Raw genomic sequence first — 23,178 nt, 5'->3', positions numbered from 1 at the left:
CAGTATTGGTGTCTGTGAGAATCATACTCTCCATGAACTAAATATTGAGTCTTTCTGGTTTAGTTTAGACAACTTGCAAATAACAAAGCACTTGGATTAAACAACAAGGTTTCTGGTGTGCATGAATGGGTTGCCAATTATACAAGTGTACCTGACCAAGAGGAGTAAAACTGAACCTTGCTCTGCTGGTCAAGATCTTTGCCTTTAAGACTGTCTTCACAATAGGGGAACTGGGTTCTAATTTATTAAAATTAGTGGCACTGTAGAAGCTTGCAATTTGTCATTTTGTATTTGCTTATAAATAAAAATAATATTTGAGGGGCTGGAGCGATAATACAGCGGGTAGGCCATTTGCCTTGCATGTGGCCGACCTGGGTTCGATCCCCAGCGTCCCATATGGTCCCCCAAGCACCGCCAGAAGTAATTCCTGAGTGCAGAGCCAGGAGTAACCCCTGAGCACCGCCAGGTGTGACCCAAAATGCCAAAGATAGAGAGAGAGAATAATATTTGAGTGTCCAGAGAGATTGTACAGGGGTTAAAGAGCATGATATGCTTACAAATTTGATTTGACACTTGTTTGGTCCCTGGCATCATGTGGTTCCTCAAGTTTCTCCCAGTGTTGCCCTAGAAATCCCTGAGTACTGCAGGGTATGGTTCTAGAGACCCCAAGCACTGCTGGGATGGCCCTGGTAATCCCCCAACACCTCACGTCCCAAGAAGCACTACAACCTCAGGCTACTTCATTGAATGGTCAGCCTGGTTGACTGAGAATCCTGAGTGACATCTGACCTCTTGGGCACAACTTGGGCAGTCCATTAATAAATAATAAACACTTGAAATAGAAGCACATAATGTTATAAATATTTTTGTGTCACTGTATATATTTTTCTATTGCTAAATATAACAGTTTTTATTTCCTTTTTCCTTGTTCTTTTTATGGCAGGGAGGGGGGGAGTTAATAAGATGTTACTTTAAAGTGGGAAGTACAGGACCCATATTAAAATACTTAAAATATACCAAGAATCTCAAATAATTGAATACTTAATTTCTTGTGCTTAAGACATAATTTGGATTTAATTCCCTCAGGCGAATTGTACGTGGGCAGACCTTAGACAGTTTGAAGAAACATGATCCGAGTAAATGTGAAAAAAATATCACTGAATGGGGGAAAATAAAGAACTGTCCCATCCCAGAGTTCGCTGGGAACCCACCTATGGTATGTACAATTCATTGTTTCTATTAAAATTTCATTATAAACAATCTTCACACTGTGTCTAAGAAATAAACAAAAGATCTTAGAATTGACATATATGAAAGTCATGGATCTATTAAAATGTTATAAGTATACAGCTATCTTTTCTGCTATAACTATTGTCTAAAATTATTTCTTGAAAATACATTCTCTATAGATCTATTATGAATGTCTTTATATAAAACTTTAGTGCTTTTAAATAATGCTTTTCTGTATTATTTTGGTAACTGCTGTTCAAGTTCAAAAAGTTCTATCTTTTCTCTTCTGGATATGAGTACCATAATAATAATAATTAAGTATTTTCAAAGAGATTCCATCTTAAGCTGAGTTGGAAAGCTCAGATTTTAAGAATCTAGGAGCCTCTTTAGATACGAAGAGATAAGACAGATACAGCTTCCAGAGCATGGAGGGAAATGGATAAATTAACACAGCAGTTTGCCTTTAGGCATCAGAAGTTTCTCTCTATGAGTCTTAAAAGAGGCAAGGCTCATCCCTATACCCAATGAATGACATTGAGTGGTATAGCAGGTATATGGCAAGGATGATCAAAGGAAAATAGATGGAAATATTACCTTTTTCTGTTTTGAGCTTCAAAATGTACCTTTGTGTGTATTCTCAGCATCTCTGCTCCATTGAATGAGAGGTCAGAACTATACTCATATATCTTCCTCCATTGGGTATCATGCAGGTCTTTGGTATAAAATTAGGCAAAAATCAACTATTGCACAGGGCTTCTGAACAGTACTGTTTTATTTTCCTTAAATGCAGAATAATATAAAGTTATATTTACATCTCAGGTTTTTTTTTGTTTTGGTTTGGTTTGGTTTATGGGGCGATTATGCCTGATTGCATTCAAACGAGACCCATGGTGACCCGAATAAATGATGTGAGACTGCTTTGAAAACCTATTCCGTGAAAATAAAGACATCTAGCAAAACACTTTTTATTTCTTTTTTCAAGTCTATTTTTTTAAATTTTTATTAGTGAAACACCATGAGGTACAGTTGTAGACTCACAAATTTTTGTGCTTGGATTTCAGTTATACAATGATCAAGTACCCATCCCTCCACCAGTGCCCATCCTCTACCACCACGGGTCCAGTATCCCTCCCACCCCCCATCTCCCCTATCGCACCCTGTCCCTGTGGCAGGGCATTCCCTTTTGTTCTCTCTCTCCTTTTGGGTCTTGTGGTCTGAAAAAGAGGCATTGAGTGGCAATCATGTTTGGTCTATAGTCCACTTTCAGCATGCTTCTCCCATCCTGGGAGGATCCTCCCAACACCCTTTATTTGGTCCTCCCTTCTCTAATCGGAGCTCCCCTTTCCCCTAGCATGTGTGGCTGGCCTCCAAGCCAGGGAGCAAAATTCCTGGTACTAATCTCGGCCACTCTTGGGTGTTAGTCTCCCATTTTGTTACTTTATGTTCCCCAGATGAATGCAATCTTTCTATGTATATCCCTCTCTTTCTGACTCATTTCGCTTAAAATGATACTTTCTATGTAGTACCACTTGTATGTAAATTTCATGACTTCATCTTTTCTAACAGCTACATAGTACTCCATTGTGTAAATATACCAAAGTTTCTTTAACCAGTCATCTGTTCTCAGTCAGGTTTTTTCCAGATTCTCAAAAAATTAGAAATTGAGCTCCCATTTGACCCAGCAATACCACTCCTGGGAATATATCCCAGAGAGGCAAAAAAGTATAGCCGAAGTGACATCTGCACTTGTTTGTTCATTGCAGCACTCTTAACAGTTTTTATTTCTGGGGGAAGGTATTCTTCAACTTTGGCTCGGGATGGGAACTTTTGGGTGATCTCAATTTCCAACAATAAGGTTCTTTTTTAAAAAATTAATAGATGGCCTGAAATATAGTACAGGGGTTAAGGTGCTTGCCTTGCACTTAATATAATCCTCACCACTGCTATAGTTCCCACACCCAAGCACAGGTAGAAGTGACCTCTGAGCATGGAATTCAGAGTAAGCCCTCAGAACTGCTGAGTTTGGCCCAAACACTCCTCACCCCCTGCATTCTAACCGAAATATCATACAAAACTATAGGTAACACTCTGACTTTTTTTCCATTTGGGGATTAATTCTGTAATTTCATCTCATAGATGATACTATCATTTAAAATTTTTGCTACTGTAGGAAATAATACTAGGAACCTAACTTACTGAACCCTACGATGGATCTATGTGGCCTAAATATTTTTATATAGCAAACAACACTACCCAGTAATTCCAGTATTACCCAATACTGCATATTCTGACAAGAGGAGAATCTAGGGAAATTTGAAATGCTTTAGGTTTATTCCCATTCAGCAAATGCGTTGCACAACTCCCTGACTTTAGTAGGATATTAGAGAAATAGCTAAATTGTTGCTGAAAATTTCTCATATTGCAAAAGATTAAAATTTGACACCGTAACTAAGATAAGCAATCTCAATGTTGCATTAAAATATGGTATTGCTGAAATACTATAATCTAGAAAAATGTTAATTCTGAAACCATCCTTGCTTTGCTGTAGGGTTATTGCAACTGTTATTGCAACACTTGGAGGAAATTCCACCCTTGTGGGCAGTTCCTCTTGGGAAAGTTTCATACTGTAGATATAGTTCCCTAAATGTGGCCAAGGATATGCTCGTTTGGTTTTTTTAAAACTGGCTAGATAACTTATTTTATTTTATGTATTTTCCATGCAGTCTTTTGTATAAGAAATTTACTAACTTCATACCAAATATTTAAACAAGCCCATTTAAGCAAGATTAACTTGACTTTAAAATGTGTTATCCGATTAATCTTTTGTTAATTGTCACCCTTCAACACATTTATTTTTCACCTTTGCTCTGATTACAGACCTGGAAATGGATAGTGGCTCCCATGTTCCTGTATGTCTGTGAGAGGTTGGTCCGGTTTTGGCGATCTCAACAGAAAGTAGTCATCACCAAGGTAACAGCTGAATTAAAAATTACTAATAGCATCAGGACAAGTCTATCCAAGTTCTCTCTGTCATTGAAGCTTTTTTCTTTTACTCAGCTCCCCAGGTTCTATATCTGCAGAGTTGACCAATCTTGGATTGAAAATATTTATTCTATAGTTCAACCTACGATAGATGCATCTGTACTGAACATGTACGGATTTTTTTCTTGTCACTATGCCTGATCCCCTCCCCAACAACACAGTAAAACAGGTACAGGAGTGATAGTGCAACAAGTAGGATGCTTGCCTTGCATGCAGAAGACCTGAATTCTATCCCTGACATCCCATATGGTACCCTGAGCATCTGCCAGAATTAATTCCTGAGTGCAGAACCAGGAGTAACCCTTGACCATCGCCAGGTTTGGTCCCCCAAAACCCCAAAGCCCCCTAAAACACAGTAAAATGACTGTTATAGCATTTCCATTTCATTTGGTATAATTCATAACCCAGAGATGATTTAAAGCATATCAGAGGATATGGTAATATACAAAAACTATGTCATTTTATATGAAGCTCTTAATATCTGACAATTTAGGTATAAGAAGGTATGCAGGGGCCAATCTCTTGCAGATCATGAGGATGAATCTATTTGCTCCCCCTCTCCATGCTTCTAAGTGGTAATTCATAGCCAAATGAATATTTAAATATAAATAAATAAAATGGAAAATACTTGTTCTAATATAGAACAATGCCAGCCAAGACTCTGTATTGAAATTTGAAGCAAGGTGAGTCACCCCCTGCAGTGCTCAGGTGTATTACTCGCTCTGGTTCTGTGCTCAAGGGTGGTGCTGAGGAGAAGGTGATATGTGATGCCAGAGATCAAACTGGGGTTGATCTTAATCTCAGAACTATCTCTCCAACCCCCATACAGGATTATTTGGGGGGGGCGGGGGTATTGGGTCACTCCTGGAAGTGCTCAGATCTTACGCCTAGCTCCTCCTGACTCTGCTTTCAGGGATCACTCCTGTCAAGGCTAATAAGGAGACCATATGTGGTTTCAGGGATCAAAAATGGGCCAGCTGTGTGCAAGGCAAGCACCCCACCCACTGTACTATGGCCCCGACAAGATTATTTTTATCAAATACAATTTAATTTAATTGGTATTTACCAAAAGGCTACCCCAGGTTATATTTGAAAAACACACAAATTCTTCCTATCCTTCACCCTAACTTTTCTTTCTTTTGCGGTGACCCCCCCAGCAATGGTTTGGGAGGCCACATTTAGTGACTTTATGTGGTGCTGAAGATCGAACCAAAGTCATTCATAAGCAAAACATTTGCTCTTATTTCTATAGTATTTCCTGGAGCCCTCGTTTTTCTTTCTCGATGTCTGTGAAGGTTCCTAGTAAAGACGTCAAGCTGGTATTGTATATCTTGAAATAAAGGAAACCACAACAGTTCTCCTTTCACATTGAGTTTATATTGTATTATACAAGGAAATGCCGTACATCAGCAGAGGGAGCTGACATGAACTTCCCTTAGCAAAAGAGAGCTGACAAAACAGAATGCACTTTTCTAGCAAACTTGTTTTTATGTAACGAAAATAAGTTTTCTGAACAAGAACTGAGTGCTGAAGAGAGATAAAGTAATATACATGATAACGTTTTCAGTACCTGTGCTGCAAACCAGAATGCCTTAAAGGAGGGAAGGGAGCGAGCGAGCGAGTGCGCGCGCGACAGAGAGAGAGAGAGAGAGAGAGAGAGAGAGGGGTGTAACTGTTTGGCAGACTGGGTGTGAGTGGTGGCGGGAGGGAAGCTGGGGATTTTGGTGGTGGGAAATGTATACTGGTGAAGGGATGGGTGTTGAAATATTGTGTGACTGAAATCCAATCATGGACAACTGTGTAACTGTGTATCTCACCCTGATTCAATCTTAAAACGGGGGTGGGGGGTTGATAAGGTTTTATTTCTTCCTTTTCAAAAAGAAATATCAAAAGCAAGATGTCACCCAAAAGTGTCCCAGTGACAATGCAGTCCACTAGTTTATTTTATTTGGTTTCATCCAAGTCTGACTGTAAAGTTGCAATATGGTTAAGACTGTTCTTACCACATAATCACTGTCCTCCTGTTTGTTCATTGATTTTCTCAAGCGGTCACCAGTAACGTCTCCACTGTGAGACGTTGTTACTGTTTTTTGGCATATTGAATACTTCATGGGGAGCTTGCCAGGCTTTGCCGTGCTGGCAAATACTCTTAGTAGCTTGCCAGGTTCTCCAAGAGGATCGGAGGAATCAAACCCCGGTCGGCCGCGTGCAAGGCAAACGCCCTACCCACTATGCTATTGCTCCAGCCCTACCACATAATATTATAACATATTTTTTAAAATTAGTAAAGTACTTTTTCAAATATTTAACTTTTCAACATACTTTAAAATAATTAAATTGTTATTGAGACAACATTGGATTGTAACATTATATAAGTCTCAGGTTACTGTTTTCCAAATGAAGCATCATAACTCCTTATTTGAGGGAAAAAAGGAAAGATGATCATAGCTTTATCATGGAAGATAGACTTAAATCACAGGTTTTGGGAATTGATAATTCTTATTAAAATGATTGCTCATTCTCTTTTATTGTGGAATATCCAGTAATACTACTTAGGAAACTGTCATTTTGTTTTTGTTAATTTTTCTTTTCGTTTTTGGTCTTTACCCAACCCAACAGTGCTCAGGGGTTACACCTAGCTCTGTACTCAGAAACTACACGTGGTGGTACTGTGGGGGATTGTATGGAGTGCCAGGGATCAAACCCAGTTCAGCCACTTGCAAGGAAAGTGGCCTACCTCTTGTACTATCGTTCGCTCCAGCCCCTGTTATTTTTTCTATTATTTGATGCCCCTTCATTTGTTTTCATTGTACATGTAAATTTCCTTTAGGAATTTCAGTAATTGTCAAAGAAATAGTGTTTCTTATATTTCAACGTTTTGTGTGTGTATGTGTGTGTTATTTTGGTTTGGGGGCCACACCCAGTGGTGCTCAGTGCTTACTCCTGGCTCAGTGCTCACAGATCACTCCTGGCAGGACTTAGGGGTCCATATGGGATGCTGGGAATCGAACTGGATGGATCGTGTGCAAGGCAAGCCCTCTACCTGCTACATTATCTCTCCAACCCTATAGTGTTCTATTAAAAAAAATTTCCAACTAGTTGGTAGTCATTTGGATTTTTTCCAGTTTTTTTTTTTGCAATCATGAACATAACCATTATACCATTCATATACGTGGAGAATGAGTATGCCAATGGATGGGTGGGGTCTGACGGAGGGGGGTGAAGTGAGATAGATGCTGTATTGCCTAGGTAGGAAGAAATGTAGGCATTGATTCAGGTGAGTTCCAAGTGCGACTCAGGACAAAAGCAAACAGCACAGATTGGCTTGGTTTGAAGAACGTTGCTACTATATAATTCACCATGTGGTTTCCTTCTTCTTTGCTAAGATTCCTGACCATTCCTGGGGAGATAATCATCTCTTTCCTCTTAGCAGGAAACCATCTCTTCTTCCTATTTCTAGGAGCTGCCTAGTGTTCTCAAGGGAAAATCATTTTCACAACAGACTAACATTGAAAGATAAATTCCTTCATAAGAATAAAGCATAGTCTCAGGCAATGAACAAGTACAATAAAAGAAAGGTAGAATTGTGGAGAGGTAGTTTAGGCCCCTCAACTGAAGCCTCAGCTGATTGTAGAGGGAGCGCTAAAGTCACAATATCCCCTCACAATGTTCTCAAATTGAGGACAGAGGTCCTTTTATCCTTGCATCAGATTTTCACTGGCTGTGGGTTACAGGCAAGAAAAATTTCCCCATAGGAGATACATCTGCTGGAGGAACTGTTATATTGGCCCTGAAGCTGGGAACTGGGTTGGGGGCAAGGGGAGTCTTAACTCAACCTTTTATTCATGTGAACTCTAAAAATGACAAATATTTGGGAAAAGTATAGTTTTCAGACACGTATTTTGTTGGTAGGTGGTCACTCACCCTTTCAAGACTATTGAGCTACAAATGAAAAAGAAAGGATTCAAGATGGAGGTGGGACAATACATTTTTGTCAAGTGTCCTAAGGTGTCCAGACTTGAGTGGCACCCTTTCACACTGACTTCTGCACCTGAGGAAGACTTCTTTAGCATCCATATCCGTATTGTCGGGGACTGGACAGAAGGACTATTCAATGCCTGTGGCTGTGATAAGCAGGAGTTTCAGGATGCCTGGAAACTACCTAAGTGAGTACAATATGCATGTGATAAACATAAATGAATTCGGGGGGGACCCACTAATTAGCTCGTCTTCTATCTCTCATTATACTATCTCCTGCATTTTGAAAAAACACACAGATTGTGCAACCATAGGAAGTGATTTCTGTGTTCTCCATTTTATGTTTTTTGGTGTGTCTATAAAGATATTTATAAATCTTATATGGAATATAAAAATATTTGAATCAAATGCTAGCAATAGATACTCCCAGCATCCTTTAAATATTTGTAAAAGTTAAAGCCAAATATTTTTCCAAACAAACTCTAGTGCATCAAAGGCTTTAAAATTTTAATTGGCATTTTATTTGAAGGTGAATGTCATATATTATTCACCTGCCTAACAATGTCAACCATTTAATAAATGCTGACGGACAGGAGTTTTAATAACTCAGTGAATAAAGACATAAAAATAAGAGTTATTAAATCTATAATATGTTGTGATATGGAAAATTCCCACTTTAGCTCAATGGGCATCAATGGACAGAAATTCCAAGTGTGGGACACACAGACACACACAGACACACAGACACACAGACACACACAGAAACACACCAACTCCCCACAACACACACACACACACACACAAACACACACACACTGTGGGTGAAACAGTGTAGGGGGAATGTCCCTGAGAGTTTCCCAAGGTTTTCGGTTAGCTAAAAACTCCTCTTACTTCCAAATGGAGTACTGACACCAAGTTGGTTACTTGAAAGCAATTTCCCAGATACAGAGTGCCATTTTGAAGTGTCATATTTCATACACCCGGTAACATTTGTTTCCCATCCTATTTCCAATAGCAAAATATCTATGTAACCATCTCCCACACTTTCCTACAGGATAGCGGTTGATGGGCCCTTTGGCACAGCCAGTGAAGATGTGTTCAGTTACGAGGTGGTGATGTTGGTGGGAGCAGGCATTGGTGTTACACCCTTCGCATCCATTCTCAAGTCAGTCTGGTACAAATACTGCAATAATGCCACCAATCTGAAGCTTAAAAAGGTATATTTGTCCATTTCTCAGAGTCCCTCAGATCACTTTCTTCTGAGTGAAGTTTGGAGAGCTTCAGAGTTGAGGCTGGCAGAGACCTAGGACAGTGACAGTTCCAAGACACTCCAGAAAGGCTAGATAAGTTAAGGGATCTTTGAAAAAGTTAGTGTGCTTCTATATAAATGACTTATTTGTGAAAGTACTATATTGTATTTGAGAGCCTTGGTAGAAATTTGGTAGAAGGTAGAGAAAAGAAAAAGCATTCACAATCCTGTCTAGTAGCTATCCTTTTGTATATCGCTTCTAATATTTTCCCATGTATTTGCATGTTCTTAGAAAGTTATAAATATTGACTACACACAATTCCAAATCCTCCATTTAAATATATTATAGAAAATGTTTCTTAGCTTGTCAAAGGCTTTGTAGTGATTTTTTTAATGATTCCTTTATATTCCACTTAAATAATGTAGACTATTTTTTCCATCATCCCATATTAGCTACTGGGGTTAATTCCCCCTTCTTTTAGTCTTGGGCCACACCTGGTGATGTTCAGGGCTTACACCATTTGTGGTGTTGGGGGGTCAACCCCAAACTGACCGCATGCTAGGCAAAGACCTTAAGCCCTGTACTATCTCTCTGCCCTCTGATTCCATTTCTAATCTGCATATCAGTGCTATTTATTTATTTATTTATTTATTTATTGCAGGGAGAGGGCAGGAAAATATGTTTTTAAAGGAAACTTCTTCTTGTGGATAGAACCTCAGAATAAATTCCCAGGGGAACTTTTTTCCTCAAGTACAAATTTGGTTTCATTGCCTGATAAAGGACCTCACCTTCCCCACCCCCACCACCACAATTGGTATCTATAGTTTTATTTTCTAAATCTTTGGAAATTTCTCTAAGATGTATTTGTCTTAGAAACTTTTTTTATTGAGGTTTTCACTTTTATTGATTCAGAATACAATTTTTTTTCTTTTTGGGTCACACCTGGTGATTCACAGGGGTTACTCCTGGCTCATACACTCAGGAATTACTCCTGGCTGTGCTCGGGGGACCATATGGGATGCTGGGAATCGAGCCTGGGTCAGTCGTGTGCAAGGCAAACGCCCTACCTGCTGTGCTATCGCTCCAGTCCCCAGAACACAATTTATTTTAGGGGTATAATTTCACATCTCTTTCAAGTATGAGTTGCCACATCAAACCTATCACTAAAGTATCAATATTCTTTCACCACAGTCCAGTGAACTCCTCCCTCCCACAAACTCCCTTTCCCTTCTTCCCTTCAGTTCTGTGGTTAGAGTTCAAGGGCTCGTTTTAGTTAGACTTTTTATGTTGCCTTGTTTTGCTTGTCTGTATCCAACACAATAGTGGGGGAATTTGATATTTGTCTTACTCATTCTAACTTATTTTGCTTAACATGAACCCTCTAGTTCTATTCAAATCTTAGCAAAATGCAAGATTTCATCTTTTTGTTTTTTAGTTTTTGGGTCACATAAAGCAATTCCCAGGGGTTACTCCTAGCTCTGTACTCAGGAACTCTGTACCCCTGTCTCCTGGCAGTGCTCAGGAGACCACATGGAGTGCTGAGAATTGAACCTGGGTTGGAAAAGTTCAAGGCAAGCACCCTACTCTCTGTACTATCTCTCCAGCCCCAGTTGAGTAGTATTCCACTCTACATATAGACCACCATTTCTTTATTCACTCTTCTGTCATTTGGAAGTGGTTTGTTTACAGATCTTGGCTATTGTAAATGTGCTAGAGTGAACATATATGTGAAAATAGCATTTCAAATTAGTATCTTTGTGTTCTTTGTATAGATATCTAGGAGTGGAATTGCCAGGTCATATATGGTAGATTTAATTTTGATATGACATATTCTATAAAAATTGAGCCATCTAACAATTGAAAGATAACCTCTAATAGGGACATTTACTTATGCTAATTTTTATTTCCCTTTCCCTCTTTTCTGTGCAGTGGAGTTGTGGGTAGAAATACTTTTTCCCCCAAGGCAGATCTTAAAGACCTGTCAGTAAATGTTGATAGCAATTATTGCTAGTCTAGAGATTCCACTGGCCTTCTGAGACAAGGTATAAAGGTATCAAGGGATTCGGGGAGAATAAGAGCAAACCCCGAGGGAAAGTGGTAGGCTAACGCCTTTTTTTTTTAAAGTGATTGTCTTTTTGAGACCAAGGTATTACTTTAGTGTCATGAAAGTATGAAGACTAGAAGGCTCTAGTTTGAAGAGCTGGTTTGTGTAATGTCCAGAGTGCTCTGAAAATCTGTTTCTAGGCACTCTGAGCAGGAAGAAAAATGTTTGGGGGAGGGGATAAAACCCTGTGCCAGTGCTAACAAGATCGTTTATATCATCTGTTTCTCTTTCAGATCTATTTCTATTGGCTATGTCGAGACACACATGCCTTTGAATGGTTTGCAGACTTGCTGCAACTTCTGGAGACCCAGATGCAGGAGAGGAACAATGCTGACTTCCTTAGCTACAACATCTATCTCACTGGCTGGGATGAGTCTCAGGTAAAGAAAAGATTCCATATCTCAGGTCCTTCCTATAGTGCCCAGTGTTTACTGATTTCTCCTTGATACATGGAATGGTTGGTGGATTCAGATCTGGTTCATTCACTCTCACTACTATCCCTATGAGTTCATACTATTGAGACTAGAAAAAAAGGTTGTGTATGGAACAGATCAAATCTAAGGAGCCTATAAGAGAATAAAGCCATGATTCTGATCTCTTTAGAGTAATAGTCTCATCAGGGATCTGGAACCAGTTGAACAAGATTATCCACTGGTTATGGAAAGGAGATATTAGTTTTATCTCTCTATGTATACATAGATATGTATATAGTCACATACAATATATATTAGATATGTGTATGTATTCATGCATGTTTGATAATATATGCGTGCACTTAAGAAGTGAAAACAACTTCTAATTACCATTAAGCAATGCTATTGTGCCAGGCAGTGTTATTAGTGATTATCCAATTCAAGTCTCAAAATGAGGAAGCCAAGGACAGGAACAGATTAGGTTATTTGTCTAAGAGTAACAATGATGGGTCTCATTCCCGTGACCCTGAAAGAGCCTCCAATGTGGCACTTGCTAAAAATCTCAGGACTAGGATGAATGGAGACATTTCTGGTGTTTGCTCCAGGAAATCGATGAACAATGGGATGACAGTGATTCAGTGACACAGTCTAAGAGTAGTCAAAAAGTGACAGTCACAGTGCTCAAGAGCTTGTTCTCTTAGCAATTACAAGTAGTTCATGATTATCATTTGTAAATAAACCAATATAATAATAAAGGTAATGTGCATATGTACATTAAGCATATATATATATATACATCCCACCTTCATCCTGGAATATTTACCAATGTGAATATCTTAGAAATATCTTAGAAATCACAAGATAGTCTCCTATAATAAAGAATTATACAGCCCCAAATGTATGTGAAAATTACTAATATTGAGAAACCTAAAATAATTTAATGATTCCTAATGCATACATATTTTTGTTTGTTTGGGGGCCACACCCAGTGATATTTGGGGATTTCTCCTGACTCTGCACTCAGTAATTACTCCTGGTCATGCATGGGGAATCACAGGGATGCCGGGGATTGAATCTGGGTCAGCTGTGTATAAAGCAAACACCCTACCCATTGTAATATTTCTTCAGCTCCGCAATACATACATCTTTATAAGTAAGTAAATGTTACAAATATTTATCAGTGTTTCAGCTGCATAAGGTGTCACTCTGAGTGGGAGCAAAAGCAGATTCTCAGCTGGACATACCTAGAGCAAAATCATCTGATAAAAATGAAATCCAGAAAGAGCTGGACCAACACTAAGGGCTGGAAGGCTCTTGCCTTGCACATAGCCGACGCAAGTTCTATCCTCAGCACCACATATGGCCTCATGAACCCTGATAGGAGTGACTCTTGAGCTCAGAGCCAAGGAGCATGCCATGAACACAGCCATATCTAGCCCATAATTCTCCCCGAAAAAAGTAAATAAATGGTGGTATGGTGCCGCCAGCAGGTCAATCTGTACCTGTGAGGTGAGTGCATCAGCAGCCTCATGGCACCTTCAGACTTCCAGATACCCCAAAATTGCTGCTGTGCCTTTGGCCAGACCCCGAAAACTTGGGGCAAAGTTTACCAAGAAAGTAAACAGCCAAAAGTTAGGTATGTGGGAGACACACCCACAAACCACCTCCAGCTCAGCTATATAATTAGAGGATGGCCTCTATTTTTCCTGATTGAACTGCTTAATGGCCATGATCCCAGAGACTCAGAAACAAATCTCGAAACTCAGCAGCTTTTGGCAGAAATGCATCCGGTCCCTGCAGTAGGTTACCAGTGCTGAGCCAACCCAGGTGGGAATAGGTTTCATGCCTTGGCCTGTTCCCCCAGGCGGCTCTGTGGCCGCCATCCTCCACAAGCCACTGGACAGTCAGGTTTGGCCCCCAGTGACAAGACACGCAGGGCCTCAGGGGATGGGGGGGCTGGGCCTGTCCTCCCCACCCCAACGAGACCCCAAGTCATCGCCCATGAATGGCCTCTCTGACTCCTTATCAAGCTGCTTAACGGCCATGATCCCAGAGACTCAGAAACAAATCTCAAAACCCAGCGGCTTTTGGCAGAAATGCGGCCGGACTCCACAGTAGGTTACTGTCGCCGGGCCACCCCAGGGGGGAAAGGGTGTTGTCCCTTTGCCTGCTCCCCCTTGGTGGCTCGGTGGCCATCATCCTCCAGAGCCCACTGGACAGTCAGGTCTGGGCCCGCAGTGACAAAACTTGTTGGACCTCACAGGATGGGGGTGGAGCTGGTCCTGGTCTCCCCGTCCCAACGAGACCCCAAGTCATCGCCCACGAACGGCCTCTCTGGCTCCTGATCAAGCTGCTCAACGGCCATGAACCAGAGACTCAGGAGCAAATCTCTAAACCCAGTGGCTTTTGGCAGAAATCCCTCCAGATTTAAGTGTTAAAATTTCAGAATTTCAAAATCATATGGCCCTACTGCAGCCACGCGACATCATATGTTATTCATAACCAGCAATAGAACACAAATTGTCTACTGTTGCCTTTTCAGCAGATCTGAGTGTTGGGGTAAAATCTCAAATAATAATGGTGGGTTTGGTGACGAAATATTGAATGTGATCAAAGTAGAGAAAGAGTAATGTGGAAATCATCTGCCTCACAGGTAGGGGAAGGGTGTGAGATGGGGGTATACTGGGGTTGTTGGGGGTGGAGAATGGGCACTGGTGAAGGGACGGGTGTTTCATTGTATGACCGAGATTTAGACCCGAAAGCTTTGTAACTGCTCTCACGGTGATTCAATAAATAAAATTATAAAAAATGAAAAAAAAAAGCAAGGTGGAGTTCATGCACAATTCAATCAGCTAATCAGTGGCTGAAAAAATAGCAGTACTCCTACATTTTAAAAAAAAGTAAATAAAAAGTAAATATGAAACTTGGGGTAAATCCATAGTATATAAATATATTATAACTTCCTCATCTGAAATGTGGATGTCAGCAATAACTACTTCATAGCATTATTGTGAGGCTTGAATTAGATGATAAATAAGAACATTACCTTGCACAATAGCATTGCTTAATAACAATTAGTAGCTATTATTACTTTTTTGCAGTTGTTATTTACATAGCTATGCACACTATTTTTGAATTATTTATTATTGTTGCGATTCAGTGCTATTAATAATAGTTCCTCATGAACATAATTCCAATACCATATACATCACCAGTGTACCCTCTCCTTCTCCTAAGGACCCTCAGATTCCTCTCTCCCAATTCCCCTACCAACTCAATTGTGTGGATCAGTTCTCCCATTATGTTGCCTTAGGACCTTTATTGCAACCTTGCCATTACCTTTATGTGCCTTATTTTAAATGTAGGTTGCTTTGAATTGAAAAAATAATTCTATTACTTTGTAAAACTGGTCCCTGCAGGACCATTGAACTAGAATAACACCCTTCTACGCATCCTTCATCTCCATTATCCATCTATGAATTTAAAACTAGATTTATTATTTTATAATAAAACACTACTTCTCAAGTACTGTTCAGGGTATCTGGGGACCACTTCCACTGATACTCGGCCAACCAGACTGTGTGATTCAATGCTGGAGCACAAAGATGTGGTGCTGAGGGCCACCTAGAGGTGCTCAAGGGGCCATGAGGTCCTGGAGATTAAATTCAGAGCCTAGCACATGCATAGCATGCACCCTACCCCTGAACTATCTTCCCAGCCCCAGATTGATTTTTAAATAAATTTAATTACTGATTTTTATGAAAAATACATCTTTTTTAAACTGAGTTCCCCTGGAATAGTAGCACTATAGCACTGTCATCCCATTGTTCATCGATTTGCTCGAGTGGGCACCAGTAACATCTCCATTGTGAGACTTATTATTACTGTTTTTGGCATACTGAATAGGTCACGGGTAGCTTGCCAGGCTTTACCGTGCAGGCAGGATACTCTCGGTAGCTTGCCGGGCTCTCTGAGAGAGTTGGGAAAATCGAACCCCGGTCAGCCGCTTGCAAGGCAAACACCCTACCCACTGTGCTATCACTCCAACCCCCCCCCCATAGTAGAAAACAAATGTTTCTATGTATACACACAAAAACACGCTACTCTTTAGACTCACTTTGATCCCTCTTTGTTACTAAAATATAAAAGCATTTTGGTCTATGATAATTTCCATTTTTAATGATTGTCCCAAATGAGTGGAGGTATATTAGCATGAGAAAAGAAAGTCAGATGTAAGGAAAGCAAAACTGTGAAAATTGAGAAATTTTAAATCCTACTCACACTTCGAAGCTCAGAAACTTTTCCATAACCTCCACCCACAATTCCTTTATCTTTTATCAGTGAGGTGCTTGTGTTTCTTCCAAAGTATTCATGTGTATACTTTGACATCTCTCTTTCTAGAAGAAATTTCATAAAAAGACTAATTTTGTTTAGCATTGTTTATCTTATTGCTTCTAGCATGTTAACTTGCTCCAACCATGTGTAACCCAAATAAATAGTGAGAGCTTCATGAGCTGTCTGTGTATGTTTTTGCAGCAGATCAGCATGTCTCATTGTGTGTGTATGTGTGTGTGTTGCTGGGAATTGAACTCAGAGTCTTATATGTGTAGCTTAGTTGTGTATCTGTTTTTTCCTTCTTTCTGAATTTATGTTTTTCTCTGCAGGCCAATCACTTTGCTGTGCACCATGATGAGGAAAAGGATGTTATCACAGGCCTGAAACAAAAGACCTTGTATGGGCGACCCAACTGGGATAATGAATTTAAGACAATTGCAAGTCAGCATCCAAAGTAAGGAGTTCAACTAAGATGTTCTTGAAGCTCATGTCCTATCTATAGCAGTAGCTCCCAAACATGACTATATTGATATATTCTAGAGATAGAATCACCTAGACAACTATATTCATACCCAACAAAAGGTTCTAAATATTGCTGACTTTAAGAGAGAGACTACATCACACCAAAATGACCTAGAGAGCTATTATAAGCAAAAATTCTCAGTACCCACCTCAAAGTTTCTGACCCCTGCTCCTTCCAAGTAGGGTAATAACTCAAGGGACTTTTGTTCTCCAAAATTTCACTATTTCTTTTAATTCAATGCTATATATGTATTAATTATTAGGAAACACTGCCCCCATTTCCAGTTAAAGATTTTGGGTCTAAAATAATAAATGTCCATACATTCCCAAGTTCTTTCCATCCTTACTAATGTTTAGCCATCTGGAAACTTTGAGGGATCACTCTATCTTTACAGAACAATAATAACCTAAGAAACTACCATCAATGAGTCCTTTAGGCTCCTTTCTCTTAGTTGAGCTGAATTGCTGAAAGATCTTTTTAAAATACAGTGCTGACTTAGTAAATCTAGGCTGTTACCCAAGAATCAGCATTCTTTAAAAGAGGACTCTGAAGGTTACTGGTCTGAAACCACACCTTGAGAAGAAGGGCTTCAGATTCTCAAATGTTGAGTCATGCAGCCAAGCTCTGCTAACCAAGCTGTTGGCATAGTCAGTATTTCCAGTTTCACCATGCCAGAGGGTCTGGAACCACAGAAAAGTAGTAGCCCAGAGACTCAAATTCACCATTTCTCTGTTTCCAAAAATCCTCCTTTAATAACATTTTCCAGGGAAGTCATCAACTGTCTTTTGAAGTGTGCAGTTGCCCACCTCCCCTTCAAACATAGCTGAGCTTCCCTCTTCCAGGGCAATTTGGGTTCTGCATTTGTGAAAAATACAAAGGAGCAGAGAGCATTAGGCCCTGAGGAAGCAGCCCATCTAGAAGGAAACCAATAGGAACACCCAAGACACACACACACATACACACACACACAAACACATACACACACACATTCCACCACCACCACACCACACCACAAATGCGTGCATGCACATCTGGTTTGTCATTTATTTAATAACAAAATCTGAAACTTGTCTTTTTCTCTTTCTTTCAAAAGTACCAGAATAGGAGTTTTCCTCTGTGGACCAGAAGCCTTGGCCAAAACCCTCAGTAAACAGAGCATCTCCAGTTCTGAATCTGGCCCCCGAGGAGTGCACTTCATTTTCAATAAGGAAAATTTCTAACTGGTCTGTTCCATGAGGATCTAAATGTGGGTTATGCTGCCAAATGCCCAAATAATACTAGTTGATGATATACATTCCTCCCTTTTAAAAATGGGATAACAGTAATGAAAACGCAATTGTTTTTCACTGAAAAAATAAGTCAAAAGATTGTTTGAATGTAATCATTTGTATGGGGTTTTATGATTTTTGGAACAATTTTACAAGCTTTAATTCATTTTTTCTCTTATAGTAATGCCAGAAAAAAGAGGGTAAGGATACCTAGATTTATTTTTTCAGGATAAAAATTGGGGGGCTCAAAATGGTGAGAAAAACTTCTAAAGTTTAGGAAGCTGAGACCAGATCTGTTTTGGGAGTCTTCCTATGATGTCAAATTTCCTACAAATAGGGTTTTATAATTCCAGTAGAAGAAACAAACCAGATAGTACCTATTTATTTTCCTTTTGTGTCATTTTTGTTATCATTGCCATATAGAAGGAAAATGTCCACGTAGTTAAGAGATAATATACGCTGAAAGTGATTCAGCACTTAATAGTGACAGGAATGATATTTGAAAATACCCATTTTTTTTGGAAGCCTAACTGGGTCAGAGAGATTTTTTTTCCTACAAAAGAATATGTGGCTGACCAGAATTCACAGAATACCTAGCATTTACAAAGATGTGTGGCAGAGAGTAGACACTCAAGGGCAGTTTGTTGAATGAATAAATAAAAAGACATTTAGAAATATATAATAATATATAATGCCAGGGTAGAATTTAAGTCTTAAATAGCTCCTGGGAAGTAGCTCCTGTTATTTTTATAGAGCAAAGGAACCTGATTCTCCTGAGAATAGAAAACAGACTAAGGACAGTAATTTGAAAGTTTTCTTAAATTCTTGTTTGAAGCTGGGGGCGGGAGAGAGAGAGAGATAAATTAGGGGGCTGGAGAGATAATACAGTGGGTAGGACATTTGTCTTGGGTAGGGGATTGAACCCCGACAGCCAACCCAGGGTTCAATCCCCTACACCCCATATGATCCCTGAGCACAGAGCCAGAGCCAGGAGTAATTCCTGAGCACTGCTGGGTGTAGCCACAAAACAAAACAAAGCAACAACAACAACAAAACAAACAAACAAGAGCCATGTAAGCAGAGAAGTGACCTCCTACCATAATTCCTGCTGGCTCCTTTAGTTCTGATTTCTGGGCTATAAAAAAATGCCAACCAATTTATTGCCACTTGTGATTTTCAAATCAAGAATGGTGCTAAGTATATATCTGATATGCCCACCTGCTTTAAATACTTCCACTCCACTTTACTTAAATACATTCACAAAAATTTATTTTATTTGTGTGACTAACAGTTTATGGGTTTAACAGCAATGACATCATCTTGATATTAACAGCATCTTGATATTAAGAACCTAAAATCCCTTGCTTATTGTGTATTAGATTCACATTCAGTAGAATGTTCTCTGAATGTGGTCAGAGTTTTTTATTTTGTTTTTGCTTTATTTTTCTGCTTAGACCTGCTTATATTTCTGGGAAATAAACACAGTTCCTCTCTCTGGAGCGACAAATATCTAGAACTAGTCAACTTTAGTAAAGAGGAAAAAAGTGAGGCAAACAGTGGAAGAGCAGATTAGGACAGGAGGGAAGGAGAAAGTGACTAAAAGGAGAAAGAAAAATCAAAAAAGAAAAAAGGGAAAAGGATCAGGGAAAGGAGTCTTATTTCCTACTTCAAATTTCTTAAAATTTTTAAATGTATTGGCTGTAATTGAAAGAAGCATATATGTGTATATATGTGTGTTTTTCATTTTACTTTGGTTATATATAGTCTTGAAGCTGAAAATCTAGTCAAAGATTTTAACGCTGAACAGGCATATTCAGGGGCCCAGGATGAAATAGTAAAACTCAGCTGCTCTTTGGCTCTCTGGATGCCCAGTGCTTTGACAAGTCAGATTTGCTATGGGAATGTTGCCTACTCCCAAATGTCCTAGGAACATCCCTGCTTAGAGAAACTTGGGGTCAGCCTGTTCTCACCACACTTCAGATATCTTTTAACCCATTCAACAAATTTTAACTGTTCTATTACTAAGCCACAGGCTCTGCATTCATAGTTTCACTCTTTATACCTAAGTGTGAGCAGGAGAGGAACCTCAGTTAGAAGCAGACTAAAAATCTTGGCCCTCTAACCTATGTGGCATGAGTAAAACCAACTTCAGTTGTCTCCCTATAAACGTTTCTCCAGGCTGTCTGCCTTTAACATTGACATAGTTGCCAAAAGAGAGAGATGCTCCCTGTGTTATTCTGGTTATAAGATGTGAAAAAAATGAGCATAAAGGTGCTTGTCGTGATGAGAGCTTGCTTTTTATTGCTTCTTCAAAGCTTCCAGCTGCCAGAATAGCTCTTTCAGCATTTAGTATTTAGAATATAGTGACAGGTACTGAGAAGATAATTAAGCAGTGCTTTTAATCTCAAGGCTAGGCAAGGTTTTTTTCTTAGTTCTCCTGCTTTGGCAATATTGTTTTTATGAAATTTGAATGCTTGTGTTTTATCTGAACAGTTGGGGGAGGGACCGTGGGCGATAACTCCTCAGAATAATGATTAAAATTTGCTAAACTATTAAAATGTATGAGCTCTCTCGGTGTTTGCAGTTGAACTTGGTATTAAAAGGTGGCTTCAAATTGCACAGTTTGTCACTGTTGCATAGGGCTTGAGAGTCCTCTGTGGTTTTGTGTATGTCGTGCCAAACTCTGCAGAAGTTCTGGATTTGAAAAGAAAAACTTTCTGTGTTAATGTCCTGGTGACCTTCACAGCACTGATGTAAAGGACACAGGCATGTCATGTCACTTGGTGGACAGAATTTCAAAGGCAAAGAAGCCGTAATGTAAGTCCCCTTTTTATTTCCACTCATCTTTTAGGTTCTAACTCTACTATTTGGTGTCATCAAGTCATATTGTGGGTACACGTACACACCACACACACACACACACACACACACACGGTTCTGTGCTGACCTTTGTTTTAAATAAGTCAACCAGTTACACTTTCCACTAGGAAATAGAGATGTGGAGTACGAACAGAGACATAGAAATGTGGCTCCAGGGAAAGTCAGCAAGTGTTAACATGGTAAATATTCAGTGAACACCATCAAGCATGACAAACATTTTACATACTCTTCATCCAGTCCTTCAGGACACCTTAATGTAGTTTTTTGAAGCCAGATTTGTTGATAAGTAAACTGAAGTGAAAGGCTAAGTGATAGGTATACATTAGCCCATGACCAGTGGATGTTTGTCAGCATTCAATCCATATTGTTCAGGCAAAAAAATTATTTTTATTTTATCCTACCTTAGCAGATTAGACCAAGTAGAAGCAACCAAGAATATTTTCAAAGCTATTGTGCTGAGTACAGATTGTGTATTAAGAATAGCGGGGTAACAGTGATAGTGTAAAACTTTTGTTGCATCTTGGCCACTTGGTTTTGAAACACTGGCTCATTTTCACTTTTATTTATTTTGATTTAATGCCTTTTCAGTCTTATTTAAATAAAATGTACAACATGAAGATTCTGCGCATTTGAGGGAGCAGTCATGTCTTCCAGACTTTAGGGACTTCAGTTAAGAAAGGCATGCGCAGGGGCTAGAGTACAGTACAGCGGGTAGGACGTTTGCCTTGTACGCGGCTGACCCGAGTTCGATTCCCAGGTTCCCATATGGTCATATGATCCCTCGAGCACCACCAGGAGTAATTTCTGAGTGCCTGAGCCAGGAATAACCTTTGTGCACCACTGGGTGTGACCCAAAAAAACAAACAAAAAAAAAACAGAAAGAAAGAAAGGAAGGAAGGAAGGAAGGAAGGAAGGAAGGAAGGAAGGAAGAAAGAAAGAAAGAAAGAAAGGAAAGAAAGAAAGAAAGAAAGAAAGAAAGAAAGAAAGAAAGAAAGAAAGAAAGAAAGAGAAAGCCTTGCACAAAGCCAGAGAGATAGTACAGTGAGAAAGGTGCTTGCCTTGCATGTGGCTGATCCTGGGCACCCCATATTGTCCCCCAGGACATACCAGGAGTGATCCTTGAGCACAGAGCCAGGAGTAAGTCCTGAGCATCGCAGAAAGAGAGAGAAGGAGGGAGGGAGGAAGAGATGGAAGGAGTGCAGCCTCCCCCCCACCCCCCGTTACCACTCTCCGGCCCCCGCGGAGGTGGCCTGAGGATTGATCCGATGGTGCAAGGAGGGACCAACCGAATGAACACGAGACACAAGAGACAGAGTACAGTTTAGAAACAGAGAGAAAAAGGGACAGACTTTATTGAGGGATACAGGCTGTTTATATAGGGTCCGGGCAGCTCAGTCAGGAGCAGAAGCAATATAACCATATATGGTAAGGTCAGCAACAAGAGCTTTACCTAACATTCAAGGTAGACATTTGTACATCAAAGGGTCTTGTGGCAGTAGGTGCATCCTGAGCTTTACATTTGTATATCAAAGGGTCTTAGGGAGTAGATGCATCCTGGAGCTTACTATAGATAAGGCCAGATAAGCTGTCAGCCTGATGTGTGGCTATAGATCAGGTATCCGCTGAGATCAGGAAGTCCTGGGAGACTGTCACCAATGTCTGTCCCAAGCAGTTCCTAACATGGGAACCATGGCCAGGGTCTATGAGAGGGCTCTTGGCTTCCCACAAAGGAGGAAGGAAGGAAGCCATTCACCTGTGGGCGGGGCCACACTAGATCACATTAGTGGGTGGGGGAGTGAATGAGGAGCATGTGGCTGGTCAGATGGGGAGGTGTTATGTCTCTTTTGCTCAGGCCGCTGGGGTTACTAGAATTAAAAACTATAGGGTATCTGTGGCAGCTACTTTTGGGGTCCTGTGGCAGCTACTTCCTAAGGACTGTCCCAAGTGATATCTCCGGGTCTGATGGCTAGGAATGAAAGCAGGAAGCAGTGGAGGGCAGAGTGGGCTATGTGCACACACTCAGATATATTAATACTTGGGTTTGGCCCAATGGCAGCCATAATGGTAGTGATAGGGACCATGACAACTATGGGCTTAATAGCAGCTGCAGAGGCCCTGGCAGCTGGCATGCTCTCTTATGGCTGCATACTTCCCC

At 40.1% G+C, this 23,178-nt stretch overlaps 1 protein-coding gene across 1 annotated transcript in view; it reads left to right on the top strand.

Moving 5' to 3' along the window:
- The window catches only part of LOC130039330 (cytochrome b-245 heavy chain), a 49,514-nt gene extending 28,809 nt beyond the window's left edge, over positions 1-20,705 (top strand). Inside the window, exons 7-13 of the mRNA XM_056131200.1 lie at positions 1,087-1,216; positions 4,108-4,200; positions 8,185-8,438; positions 9,305-9,467; positions 11,838-11,984; positions 16,682-16,806; positions 17,969-20,705. Of these exons, the coding sequence (XP_055987175.1) occupies positions 1,087-1,216; positions 4,108-4,200; positions 8,185-8,438; positions 9,305-9,467; positions 11,838-11,984; positions 16,682-16,806; positions 17,969-18,095 (1,039 nt within the window). The 3' untranslated portion in view covers positions 18,096-20,705. The remainder of the gene's footprint in view (positions 1-1,086; positions 1,217-4,107; positions 4,201-8,184; positions 8,439-9,304; positions 9,468-11,837; positions 11,985-16,681; positions 16,807-17,968) is intronic.
- The last annotated feature ends 2,473 nt before the right edge of the window (positions 20,706-23,178 follow it).

Source organism: Sorex fumeus, unplaced genomic scaffold (genome assembly GCF_029834395.1).
Source record: "Sorex fumeus unplaced genomic scaffold, SorFum_2.1 ptg000086l, whole genome shotgun sequence".
In the NCBI taxonomy this organism is placed as follows: Eukaryota; Metazoa; Chordata; class Mammalia; order Eulipotyphla; family Soricidae; genus Sorex; species Sorex fumeus.
This window is presented reverse-complemented; position numbering and strand designations above follow the sequence as displayed.